The 12,825-nt window shown below is 43.4% G+C and overlaps 1 protein-coding gene across 1 annotated transcript in view; it reads left to right on the forward strand.

Annotated features, from left to right (window-relative positions):
* The window catches only part of LOC139415000 (doublecortin domain-containing protein 2C-like), a 32,842-nt gene extending 22,868 nt beyond the window's left edge, over window positions 1-9,974 (forward strand). Inside the window, exons 8-11 of the mRNA XM_071162696.1 lie at window positions 745-845; window positions 1,142-1,261; window positions 2,126-2,296; window positions 9,918-9,974. Coding sequence (XP_071018797.1) covers window positions 745-845; window positions 1,142-1,261; window positions 2,126-2,296; window positions 9,918-9,974 — 449 coding nt within the window. The remainder of the gene's footprint in view (window positions 1-744; window positions 846-1,141; window positions 1,262-2,125; window positions 2,297-9,917) is intronic.
* The last annotated feature ends 2,851 nt before the right edge of the window (window positions 9,975-12,825 follow it).

Below are 12,825 nucleotides of genomic sequence, written 5' to 3' on the forward strand. Positions count from 1 at the left end.
GACTATTCTTATTCGTGATGGGCGGAGAACCAAATTGCCCCCTATTCCCTATAGGGACTACGCCTACTGTACTTGGGAAATAGATTTCCATTTGGGACACAAATGTTCCTTCTGGTATTTATTTTATCACATAGGCTACATGTGTATTAACAGGAACATGAACATGACAATATGAACATGATTAAGCTATCATTGCACCTATCTAAGAATGGTGCTACCGTAGCTGGTGGCCGAAGTACTGCTTTCTGGTTAGCACAAAAGACATTGTCATAGACATGTATGGCATTCAAGAGCGATAGCCTAACAATTTAGCTAGCTAAAAGTTTTTGGGATTGTACAAGCATCATAAAGAAAACAAAGACCTTACATATTTGCCTATGGCCTTCGTCAGAGCTTCTGTGGGGTAGAGACAGGAAGGAGTGCTCAAGACAACCGTTTAGGTTTGAGAACAGAGCCTGACAGTGTAAGGAAGTGGACAGGATGTTAACCCTGACTGACAGGCTCATTGATTAGGTCACAGTTAAAGGAGAAATAAGAGAGAGCAACAGAGGATGGTACCACAGACAGACGGACTTGGCTGTGACCCAAATGGTACCCTACTCCCTATAAAGTTCCCACAGGGTTCTGGTCAAAAGAAGTGCACTAATTAGGGACTAGGGTGCCCTTTGGGCCCTAGGTGGCTGACTGACTGAGTGTCATTAGAAGGACTAATGGTGATTAATGGTCTGGTTGGTCTCTCCTCAGAGGACAGTGTGTTCAAAGCCAAATCAAGGAGGAGGGAGACGGTCGGGGTGGCAGAGATACAAGAGGATGGACAACTAACAGTGGACCTGCCAATCGACCAGGTAACATGTTGTGCATCCCAAACGGCACCCTATTACCTATTTATTGCACTACTTCTGACCAGGGCACATAGAGATACGGGTGACATTTGGAACGTGTCCATGGATGGACCCCCAGAGATATGAACATTTAAACACAGTCAATATAGGAAAGAGAAATAAACAGCTGGGTAAAATTATAGGGGCTACTTTTAAATTCCAAGCAAATAGACTAGACTTTAGAGAGACATTTGCCTACTGTAAAGTGTGTGTTCTTCTGAACATGTGAGATAGTAACATCAGAGGTTGGACCCTGGCAGGTGGAGGCCAAGGTGGTGGAGGAGCAGTGTGATGTCATCATGGCGTTGTCTCCTCAGCAAGACAGTGGTGGAGGTGAAACGTTCTGCTCTATAGTACCGAAGTCAGCCAGCTCCAAGAAGGTCAGTCTTATTGTGTGCACACACACGCACACAAACACACACACACCACACCACACAGCCTGGTCTCATAGACCTAGATAATGTTAGCCACAACATATTTGAATTTGTAACATATCATACATTTTGCAAACTCGTAACATATGGTACTATTGGCCACTTCGTAACAAATTGTACATTTTGGAAATTCGTAGCATATCATACGAATTGTAATTTGTAACACATGATACTAAATGAGTGTCTCGGATTTACGTACAGAATAATATGAAATGCTCTCAGACCAGGTTGCACCACACACACTCACTCCCATTGTCCCCATCGTCCCTGTCCCCTCCCCAAGGGACAGCCATGTGGTGCAGTCAGTGGCTACATCCCAAAAAGCACCCTATTCCCTATATAGTGCACTACTTTTGACCATGGCCCATACGGCTCTGGTCAATGTTGGGAATAGGATGCCATTTGGGACACGTGTTTGCTTCACAGACCCTGGCTGTTGCAATGAACTAGATGGATTTGTTAGTTCCACATAGAGGCCATAGACAGAATGCCAACCGTAGCTGTTTTATCAGTGGGAAGAAACAAGAACATTTATTTTTTACTCAGCATCTTTATGTAAGGAGTGACTCCCTGGGCTCTGTGTCCTCCGCTGTTGAATCTTTATGTGAAGGCATTTGTGTCCAGTTCCATTGGTATCCTATTTGTTTAAACTATTTCTATACTTTCATACTTTTAAGATTTAATTTGACTTTTTTATTTTCAAACATCACAGGACAGAAACTAAGACAATACAATATCCCAAACAACAACGTCATCTATCTTTATTAGAGCGATGTATCTTGACTGGTGATGTACTTTCTTGTACTGTAGATCTCGGCCAGACTGACCAGTGCCTTTCCTGAGCAGCCAGCACCCCAGGCCGGGCCCCCAGAAACGGGTCGAGTCACCGGAACCCTCACCCACTCCCCCGTAGGGACCAGCCCCACCACACCTACCAGAGACACAGAGCCCCTACAGACACATGGCAAGACTGAGCCACAGGTACGTGAATACTTCATTGAGTAATGGCAAGGTGAGCGATAGGGACTCAAAACACAGTGGTGTCCGCAACTCAAATGACACAACAATATTCCCTATATAGTGCACCAGGGGTACAACTTACACTGGGGGGGGACATTCAGAAATTGCATTTTTGTCCACACCAGTTTCACTTTGGTTTTTTTCCTATTTTGTTGCCTTACAACCTAGAATTAGAATTAAAATAGATTTTTAGGGTGTTTGTATCATATGATTTACACAACATGCCTACCACTTTGAAGCAATCAAGAAATAATACAAAAAAACAGAATACTTGAGCATAACTATTTACCCCCGAAAGTCAATACTTTGTAGAGCCAACTTTTGCAGCAATTACAGCTGCAAGTCTCTTAGGGTATGTCTCTATAAGCTTGGCACATTTTATTTATTTATTTTACCTTTGTTTAACTAGGCAAGTCAGTTAAGAAAAAAATATTATTTTCAATGATGGCCTAGGAACAGTGGGTTAACTGCCTCTTCAGGGGCAGAATGACAGATTTGTACCTTGTCAGCTCGGGGGTTTGAACTGGTTACTAGTCCAAAGCTCTAACCACTAGGCTACCCTGCTACCCCATCTAGCCACTGGGATTTTTGCTCCAGCTCTTGCAATTTGGATGGATGGGTTCCGCTGGTGTACAGCAATCTTTAAGTCATACCACAGATTCTTAATTGGATTGAGGTCTGGGCTTTGACTAGGCCATTCCAAGACAATTGAATGTTTCCCTTTAAACCACTCGAATGTTGCTTTATCAGTATGCTTAGGGTCATTGTCCTGCTGGAAGGTAAACCCCGTCCCAGTCTCAAATCTCTGGAAGACTGAAACAGGTTTCCCTCAATAATTTCCCTGTATTTAGCGCCATCCACCATTCCTTCAATTCTGACCAGTTTCCCAGTCCCTGCCGATTAAAAACATACCCACAGCATGATGCAGCCACCACCATGCTTCACTGTGGGGATGGTGTTCTCCGGGTGATGAGAGGTGTTGGGTTTGCGCCAGACATAGCGTTTTCCTTTATGGCCAAAAAGCAACATTTTAGTCTCATCTGACCAGAGTACCTTCTTCAATATGTTTGGGGAGTCTCCCAAATGCCTTTTGGCAAACATTTTAATAAGCAATGTATTTTTTTCTGGCCACTCTTCTGTAATGCCCAGCTCCATGGAGTGTATGCAGCTCCTTCAGGGTTATCTTTGGTCTCTTTGTTGTCTCTCTGATTAATGCCCTCCTTGCCTGGTCCGTGAGTTTTGGTTGGCGGCCATCTCTTGGCAGGTTTGTTGTGGTGCCATGTTCTTTAAATTTTTAAAATAATGGATTTAATGGTGCTTTATAACCCAACCCTGATCTGTACTTCTCCTCAACTTTGTCCCTGACCTGTTTGGAGAGCTCCTTGGACTTCATGGTGCCGCTTGCTTGGTGGTGCCCCTTGCTTAGTGGTGTTGCAGACTCTGGGGCCTTCAGAACAGGTGTATATATACTGAGATAGTGTGACAGATGATGTGACACTTAGATTGCACACAGGTGGACTTTATTTGATAAACTATGTGACTTCTGAAGGTAATTGGTTGCACCAGATCTTATTTAGGGGCTTCATAGCAAAGGGGGTGAATACATATGCACGCACCACTTTTCTGTTTTAAATTTTTGTATTTTCTTCTTAAACAAGTATTTTTTTTCATTTCACTTCACCAATTTGGACTATTTTGTGTATGTCCATTACATAAAATCCAAATAAAAATCTATTTAAATTACAGGTTGTAATGCAACAAAAAAGGAAAAACGCCAAGGGGGATGAATATTTTTGCAAGGCACTGTATCATTGGAATGTGATACGAGGCAATGGTGTGGGTATATACAAAATAAAAATGATAATATATGCCCCCCCACTTCTAAAACCAAAGTTGTGCACCTGTAGTGCACTTCAAAGTAGTGCTCTATAAAGGGAAAAGGGTGCCATTTGGGATGGATCATTTGTTCAGAGCAAGAAACACATCTGTGTCAGAGAAAAACTTTTAATTCAGTAACAATATCTTTGTGAAATAGATTTTCAGGGGAAGTGCATTGTAAGCTGAGAGGAAGTATCTTCAGCATTGTCAATAGTGATGGAAATGGCTTACTGTTTGTTATATATCCCGCTCAAACGGACATTCAACTGTAAGCTGTTTACCTACTCTACCCTCACACAGCCTTACAATCCATGAAGAGAATTTACAACAGGGAGAGCAAGGTTAACGTAAAGCCCCATTTTCTCCTCATCACAATCATTTATTTAGATTTAATGGTATCGGCTGCTTTATCCATCAGTCAACAGTGCATTTCTTCTTAAGTAATAACGTGAGATATGCCAATACAGAGAGGGGATGCCGGATCAATTGTCGCTCTCTTCAGAAATTAGCAATACAAAATCAAATAGCCATCGATCCGTTCCTCATTGATTTCCATTAGTCTTTTCCACCGCAATTATCTCTCGTCCATCTCGCTGTGTTTTCTGGTTCCTATCCCGTCGGCTCAGTTTAGCCGCTCTCCAGGCTCTCTCTGAAGCTCAAGGTTAACTTTAATCAACCTCAGGCACTGTCACCGGCAGGCTGCAAGCTACAGCCCTGGAGCCTTCTGGTGTGAGTGTGTGTGTGTGTGTGTTTGTGTGTGTGTGTGTGTGTGTGTGTCCATCCAGCCTGCAGGCTCAGGCTCTATTCCTCTGGGTCCCTCCAACTGGATCAGAGAATTAACTCTAGTGTTCATGAAGCACTTACTCACTGAAGTCTACTACAGCACTCATTACTCACCCCCAGCTCAGGGGGTCTCTACCACAGGCCCGTACTTCATGAGCTCCCTCGCACATCATTCTCCAGCTCAGAGGGCTTCTATTGAGGATGTGGGTTCTCTGTCCCCCATCTCCCGTTGGTCCTTTTTTTATTGTATTTTTTATTTCACCTTTATTTAACTAGGCAAGTCAGTTAAATGATTTAGTCACAATGACGACCAACCCCGGCCAAACCCGGACGACACTGGGCCAGTTGTGCGCCGCCCTATGGGACTCCCAATCACAGCCTGATGTGATATAGCCTGGATCAGGCTGTCCTCAAGGAGGCTCAGAAAAGGCCGGACGTCCACGGCCACTCACCTTCCTCCAGCCATCATCATTGGTTGTTGGTGAGGCACACCTTGGTTCCTGGAGCAAAGACTCTGTGCTACCCGGGGGCTATGGTGAAGGATATCGCAGCTGCTGCTGCTACTGTTGTGCATGTGATATCAAATGACATCAAAAAGTGTAAATCAGGATTTTATTGTTCTGATCAACACCCTAAAAGGCTCTTGTGGCTGCAAAATGTTCAGCAGGCTCTTAGCACTTTATATCTTGCTCAAAGACTCCTGCCACTCTGTTGGCATAACTTTTATAGATAGCTTTGAAACCTGCTAAGCTTACAAAAAAGTGTGTGCCCTCAGGCCTGGAGGGAAGCAAAAGTCATACCCCTCCCCAAGAAAAGTAAAGCACCCTTTACTGGCTCAAAAAGCCGACCAATCAGTCTGTTACCAGATACAATGCTATTTTACAGTAAATAAATTAACAACAGACTTTCAGCACCCTTATAGGAAAGAGCATTCAACATGAACAGCACTTAAACTATTGATGATTGGCTGAGAGAAATTTATAATAAAAAGATTGTGGAAGCTGTTTTGTTAGACTTCAGTGCATCTTTTGACATTATCGATCATAGTATGCTGCTGGAAAAACGTATATGTTATGGCTTTACACTTTACACTATACTGTGGTTTGAGAGTTACCTGTCTAACAGAACACAGAGGGTGTTATTTAATGGTAGCCTCTCTAACATAATCCGGCATTCCCCAGGGCAGCTGTCTAGGCCCCTTACTTTTTTCAATCTTAACTCATGACCTGACACTTGGCTCTGAGTTAAGCCTGTGAGTCTATGTATGCGAATGATTCAATACTATACTTGTCAGCTACTACAGTGAGTGAAATCACTGCAACACTTAAGAAAGAGCTGCAGTTAGTTTCAGAATGGGTGGCAAGAAATAAGTTAGTTCTAAATATAAACAATAAATAAAAGCATTGTATTTGGGACAAATCATTCACTAAACCCTAAACCTCAACTAAATATTGTAATGAATAATATGGAAATTGAGCAAGTTGAGGATTCTAAACTGCATGGAGTAACCCTGGATTGTAAACTGTTATGGTCAAAACATATTGATGCAACAGTAGCTAAGATGGGTAGAGGTCTGCCTTCTTAACAACAATATCAACAAGGTAGGTCCTACAGGTCCTAGTTTTGTTGCACCTGGACTACTGCTGGTCAGGTGCCACAAAGAACTTGGGAAAATTAAAACTGGCCCAGAACAGCACGGCTGGCCCTTAAATGTACATGTAGAGCTAACTGTCTGTCTGTCTGTCTGTCTGTCTGTCTGTCTGTCTGTCTGTCTGTCTGTCTGTCTGTCTGTCTGTCTGTCTGTCTCTCTGTCTGTCTGTCTGTCTGTCTGTCTGTCTGTCTAAAGCCTTTGCTTCTACTGACTGGCTGATGTTGCTGATGTTGCAATGAGAAATAACAATGTAGTGCTTCTTACTCTCATAGCCTGCGTAGTGCACTACTTTTTACCTCGGCCCATAGGGTGAGAACAGGGTGCCTTTTTACCAGGGCCCATAGGGTGAGAACAAGGTGCCTTTTTTTTACCAGGGCCCATAGGGTGAGAACAGGGTGCCTTTCTTTTTACCAGGGCCCTTATAGGGTGCCTTTCTTTTTACCAGGGCCCTTAGGGTGAGAACAGGGTGCCTTTTTTTTTACCAGGGCCCATAGGGTGAGAACAGGGTGCCTTTCTTTTTACCATGGCCCATAGGGTGAGAACAGGGTGCCTTTTTTTTTACCAGGGCCCATAGGGTGAGAACAGGGTGCCTTTCTTTTTACCAGGGCCCTTAGGGTGAAAACAGGGTCCCTTTCTTTTTACCAGGGCCCTTAGGGTGAGAACAGGGTGCCTTTTTTTTACCAGGGCCCATAGGGTGAGAACAGGGTGCCTTTTTTTTTACCAGGGCCCATAGGGTGAGAACAGGGTGCCTTTTTTGACCAGGGCCCATAGGGTGAGAACAGGGTGCCTTTTTTTTACCAGGGCCCTTAGGGTGAAAACAGGGTGCCTTTTTTACCAGGGCCCATAGGGTGAGAACAAGGTGCCTTTTTTTACCAGGGCCCTTAGGGTGAGAACAGGGTGCCTTTTGGGATGTAACCGTGGAGTATTCCAATGTGTGATCCTACAGAGTAATGTTGTGATGCTCTACTTGTCTGGGGAGATTTCTCAATAAGAGCATTGAGCAAGATGATAATGGCCCTGTCACACTGTATGTCTTGTAATGCAATTAATAGCCACTTTAGTGAAGTGATCAGTGATCAAGGACCTATGTCTATAACAACACAGGACGAGACCCAAATGCAGACACAGGAGGCAGATGGTTAGAGACTTTGATATTTATTAATAGAAACGGGGCAGGCAAGAGGCAGGTCGAGGACAGGCAGAAGTTTGTAAACCAGGTCAGAGTCAGATGGGTACAGGACGGCAGTTAGGCTCGAGGTCAGGGCAGGCCAGAATGGTATGGCAGGTGGGCTCGGGGTCAGGGCAGGCAGAAAAGGTCGGAATCGAGAGGACTGGAAAACAGGGACTAGAAAAATAGGAGTACGGAAAAATACGCTGGTAGGCTTGACAAGACGAACTGGCGAAAGACAAACATTTATACCACCGGTATAAATACACAGGGATAATGGGAACAAATGGGAGACACCTGGTGGGGGGTGGAGACAAGCACAAGACAGGTGGAACATCAGGGTGTGACACTTGTCACACACACAAACCACACACAGGCAACTTGATGAAAAATATGTCCTACTCTACCTTTACTGTAATATTCTGATCACAACAACAGTGGCCAGACACACACCACCCTCTCATTCACAATATTCTCAATGTCCGGGTAGCTAGTCTCTTTCTCAGTGGACACAAAAACACAGCAGATCATATCATCTTTTATACCGTACACCCAATGACACTTTAACTCCGCTGGTTCCTCTCTGCTGGTCCGCGGTACTGTATTTAGCTAGCTAGTTTTAAAGGCCCCCTCGCCTTCAAAAGAGTGGCAGGAGTTAACGGGGATCCCTAATAAATACGAATACAACAAGTTATTGGCTGCATTGTGAGCAATGAGCCAGTGATGTACAGTGACCCAGGCAGCCTGCTGCTACCAGTCATAAAGCAGAGTGGTGATTCAAGGCAAAAATGTGTGTTCAGTCATCATGGCATGTCGTAATCTGCACACACACACACACACACACACACACACACACACACACACACACACACACACACACACACACACACACACACACACACACACACACACACACACACACACTATTCTTACAGGTGTTAGCATTTCTGTGGTGTTAGCATTGCTGTGGTTTTAGCATTGCTGTGGTGTTAGCATTGCTCTATGTATGTCACTTGGTTCTGTGGCTCTGCTCTTGCTCTCTGCTGTACAGTATATCACATGCATATGCAAGATGATGATGACGATGATGCCTTTCACACTCATTGGAATTTCTCTGTGTGTGTAAATCAAGTGTGATTTCTCTCTCTCTCCCTCTCTCTCTCTCTCTCTCTCTCTCTCTCTCTCTCTCTCTACTGAGGGTTGGTTGTGGCATCAGTTGAACTACTAAGACATATCCTGTATTGTTTTTATCTGCATCTAAGAATGTTGAGTTACCAACAACCCCTGCTTGATCTGCATCTTCTTGAGAATCATTCCAAAGCATGAAATGTCACTGGGGAAAGATTTAGTCAGTTACACCAAAACAACATTTTGTCACATTGGTGTTTGACCACCTAAAAAAGGCAAAGGTTTAAAGGAAAATCTGCTTATTTGGGTAGTTGTCGTTGGTTCTGAGAGAAGGGATAGGTCCCTGTTGTGTGTGTTGAAACAGCATCTCAAATGGCACAATATTTCTATGTTGTGCACTACTTTTGACCAGAGCCCTATGGACCCTGGTCAAAGTAGTGCACTATACAGGGGATAGGGTCCCGTTTGGGGATGGACTGTGGAGTGTGCTAACCAGCTCCTGCTGTCGACCCTCCCTTCCTCTCCTTATAATCACATCCCACTGCTAGTTTGATGCAACTCACAAACCAGATTTGAGTTACATAAATTATGACAGAAATATTAACTAAATGCACAACTTGTCAGGCTTGTCTACGAACCGGAGCTAGCTGATGTATTTTCCTCCTGGTGAAACGTCAAGAGGGCCACGAGACATGCTGAGATTAAGTTCATCTATAATTTATCACAGAGTGCATCTCAGACCGCCCCTCCGCACTCAAATGTAATCTGACATTATATACCTCAAAAGCATCCACACACACACGCATATACCCCCCCACACACACACACCACCCTCATCTTCAAACCACACTCCAGTATATGAACCCAGCCCCTCTATATAGCATGCAGGTGGAGTGTCGCGTTTTAAACATGATGTTCTTAAGCCAACTGTCTCTTAATGCATCCCTTGTGTTTCTCTTTTTTTCGTCCTCTAGAATGTAAAGAAAGCCCCCAAGGTGGCGACGAGAGCAGAAGACACAAGACGTCAGTAGTCTAGCTTTACTTCAGTATAATACCCAATAAACATGTCCATCTCAGCAGCCCACTTCATTAAGATACTACTGTACATATCCATTACTGTTGTTGTGCTTGTGGTGGTTGGGGTTGTTGATGTTGTTGTTGTGATTGTCTGAGTCAAGAGACATAAATTAACCTGAGTGCCTGTGATTACAGCATACAGGTGATTACTTTGCCCAGAGGCACGCTTTTCTCTCTCTCTCTCTCTCTCTCTCTCTCTCTCTCTCTCTCTCTCTCTCTCTCTCTCTCTCTCTCTCTCTCTCTCTCTCTCTGTGTGTGTTGCATTTTCTCTGCAGTGTTCAGATAAATGGTTTTGTTATTTCTCCTAATGCCTACATCAACAGCCAGAGAAAGTGTGTCTGTAAACGTGTATGTGCGGGTGTGTATGTGCAAATGCGTGTGTGTGTATGTAAACCTGTATGTGTGTAGAGACATAGCAAGGCCTTTCTTTATACAGTACCTTGTCCTGTGATGGGTGGCAGGTAGCCTATCAGTTGGAGCATTGCGCCAGTAACTGAAAGGTCGCTAGTTTGTATACCTGAGCCGTGAAGGTGACACATCTGCCGATGTGCCCTTGAGCAAGGCACTTGACCCCAATTTGCTCCAGGGGCTGACCCTGTAAAACAACACATCACTGCACCTATCACAGGCTGTTGATGTGACCATACAACAGAAAAAGATGCATCAGCCGGCTGATTAAAACTGACATCATCTAATAAGCTGATGATATTTAACTGATGGGGGAAAAAACACTCTGCACACATCTATAGATATTAAAAACCATGAGGACTAATGATGCAGAAAATAAAGGTGTTGATGTTTCAACCCCCAGGCTGTATATGTAGCCAGTGATACAAATGAAAAATACAATCCTGTGTGTGTGTGTGTGTGTGTGTGTTTGTGGACCTAGTGTGAAAATGTCACCTGCTGAAGATGTGAGGTTTAGTCAGTAGTACTGTAGCTCTATTTTAACACCAGACAAGCAAGTGTGTAATGTTATTCATCTTGCTATTGTTTCACTGCCGGATCCATCCCTATAAACTCTTGTACATTGTGTGTGTGTGTTTGTGCCTGTAAATGTGTGTGTGTGTAAATTTGCATGGCTGTGTGCGTTTCTGAAGAGGGGACACAGAAATTAGTGGTAGAGAACACTCTAGTTTAATTTCAGCTCATCACAAAATATAATTTTGGCTCTTATAGCATGTCTGTATAATATAATGCCATATGACCTCATGAACATTTTATGACATTCTAACAGAGCTAATCAGAGTAACAGCTTGTGTTCTGGTACATTGTATAGACCCATTCTTTACTAGGGCTTCAGAGAGAGAGTGTGTGTGTGTGTGTGTGTGTGTGTGTGGTTTCTGTAGGATCATTAATGTATTCCCCAAGTTGTTTTCCTGGCTTCCAATATGTCTAGAATAGAACACTGTAATGTTCAGTGTTTAATTCCTCTGTTTTAGCAGGGACCATGCGATCTAATGTGTGGCAAATTGCAGCCATTTCACGAGGATGACACACGTAATCAAATGTGTATTCATTTGAACACTTTGCCTGATCGAACTGACTAAGGGTTAATTGTTCAAGCGCACGGGCTGCATGTGGATGAACTCAAACTCCCACTTCCCAAATGGCACCATATTCCCTACATAGTGCACTACATTTGAGTTCTATGGGCCCTGGTCAAAAGTAGTGCACTATATAGAGAATAAGGTGCCATTTGGGATGCAGGCCCTAGTCTAGTTAGTATCAACCAGGAAAGGATGCTACTTTATATTTAACAACTTCAAACCAGATACTGTATGTAGTGGAGTACAATTCAAGCTATTGTATCTGGTTACTGCACTACATCACACAGGTCCATACCATAGAAATAGAATGAGTTCTGTTAGTTCTCATTTTAGTTCTGTGATCCACACAGAACTAGGTAAATTCGCTTTTAGTTTAAACCAGTGTCTGGAACTGGTTCAGGGAGCAGAACCGAGAACCTGGAAAATAACAACATTTTTCGAGGAACTAAGATGGAACCGAGAACGAAAATGATCCATACTGTTCCGGAATATAAGCATGGGAACCGGTTAATAACATTATTTTACATTCCAGAAATTTTTTCTAGCTCCACAAAAAAAACGCAACAAGGCGCCTATGCAAAGCCCTCACTCAGTCACTCAGAAACCAGTGTCTGCCAGCAAACTACTTTGCCAGTGTGTGTGACTGTGTAGGCTACCTGCCCTCCCACATCCAAAGCATAGGCTACTGTACTGACGTTACAAGTGTGATTCAGAAGATGGGGATATATTTTTCTTTAGCTAGAAAGGAATGGGTTAACTTTTTCAATGCTAGTTAAGGATACTGTAGGCTAGTTATCACGTTTTCACGTTGGATTTATTAACTACAAATAGGTACAGTAAGACGTGCTTTAGATTCTCGTGCCGCTATGCACACACAAGCCTGTTAGCTACAGTGCCTTGCGAAAGTATTCGGCCCCCTTGAACTTTGCGACCTTTTGCCACATTTCAGGCTTCAAACATAAAGATATAAAACTGTATTTTTTTGTGAAGAATCAACAACAAGTGGGACACAATCATGAAGTGGAACGACATTTATTGGATATTTCAATCAAAAACTGAAAAATTGGGCGTGCAAAATTATTCAGCCCCTTTACTTTCAGTGCAGCAAACTCTCTCCAGAAGTTCAGTGAGGATCTCTGAATGATCCAATGTTGACCTAAATGACTAATGATGATAAATACAATCCACCTGTGTGTAATCAAGTCTCCGTATAAATGCACCTGCAATGTGATAGTCTCAGAGGTCCGTTAAAAGC

Source organism: Oncorhynchus clarkii, chromosome 8 (genome assembly GCF_045791955.1).
Source record: "Oncorhynchus clarkii lewisi isolate Uvic-CL-2024 chromosome 8, UVic_Ocla_1.0, whole genome shotgun sequence".
Lineage (NCBI taxonomy): Eukaryota > Metazoa > Chordata > Actinopteri > Salmoniformes > Salmonidae > Oncorhynchus > Oncorhynchus clarkii.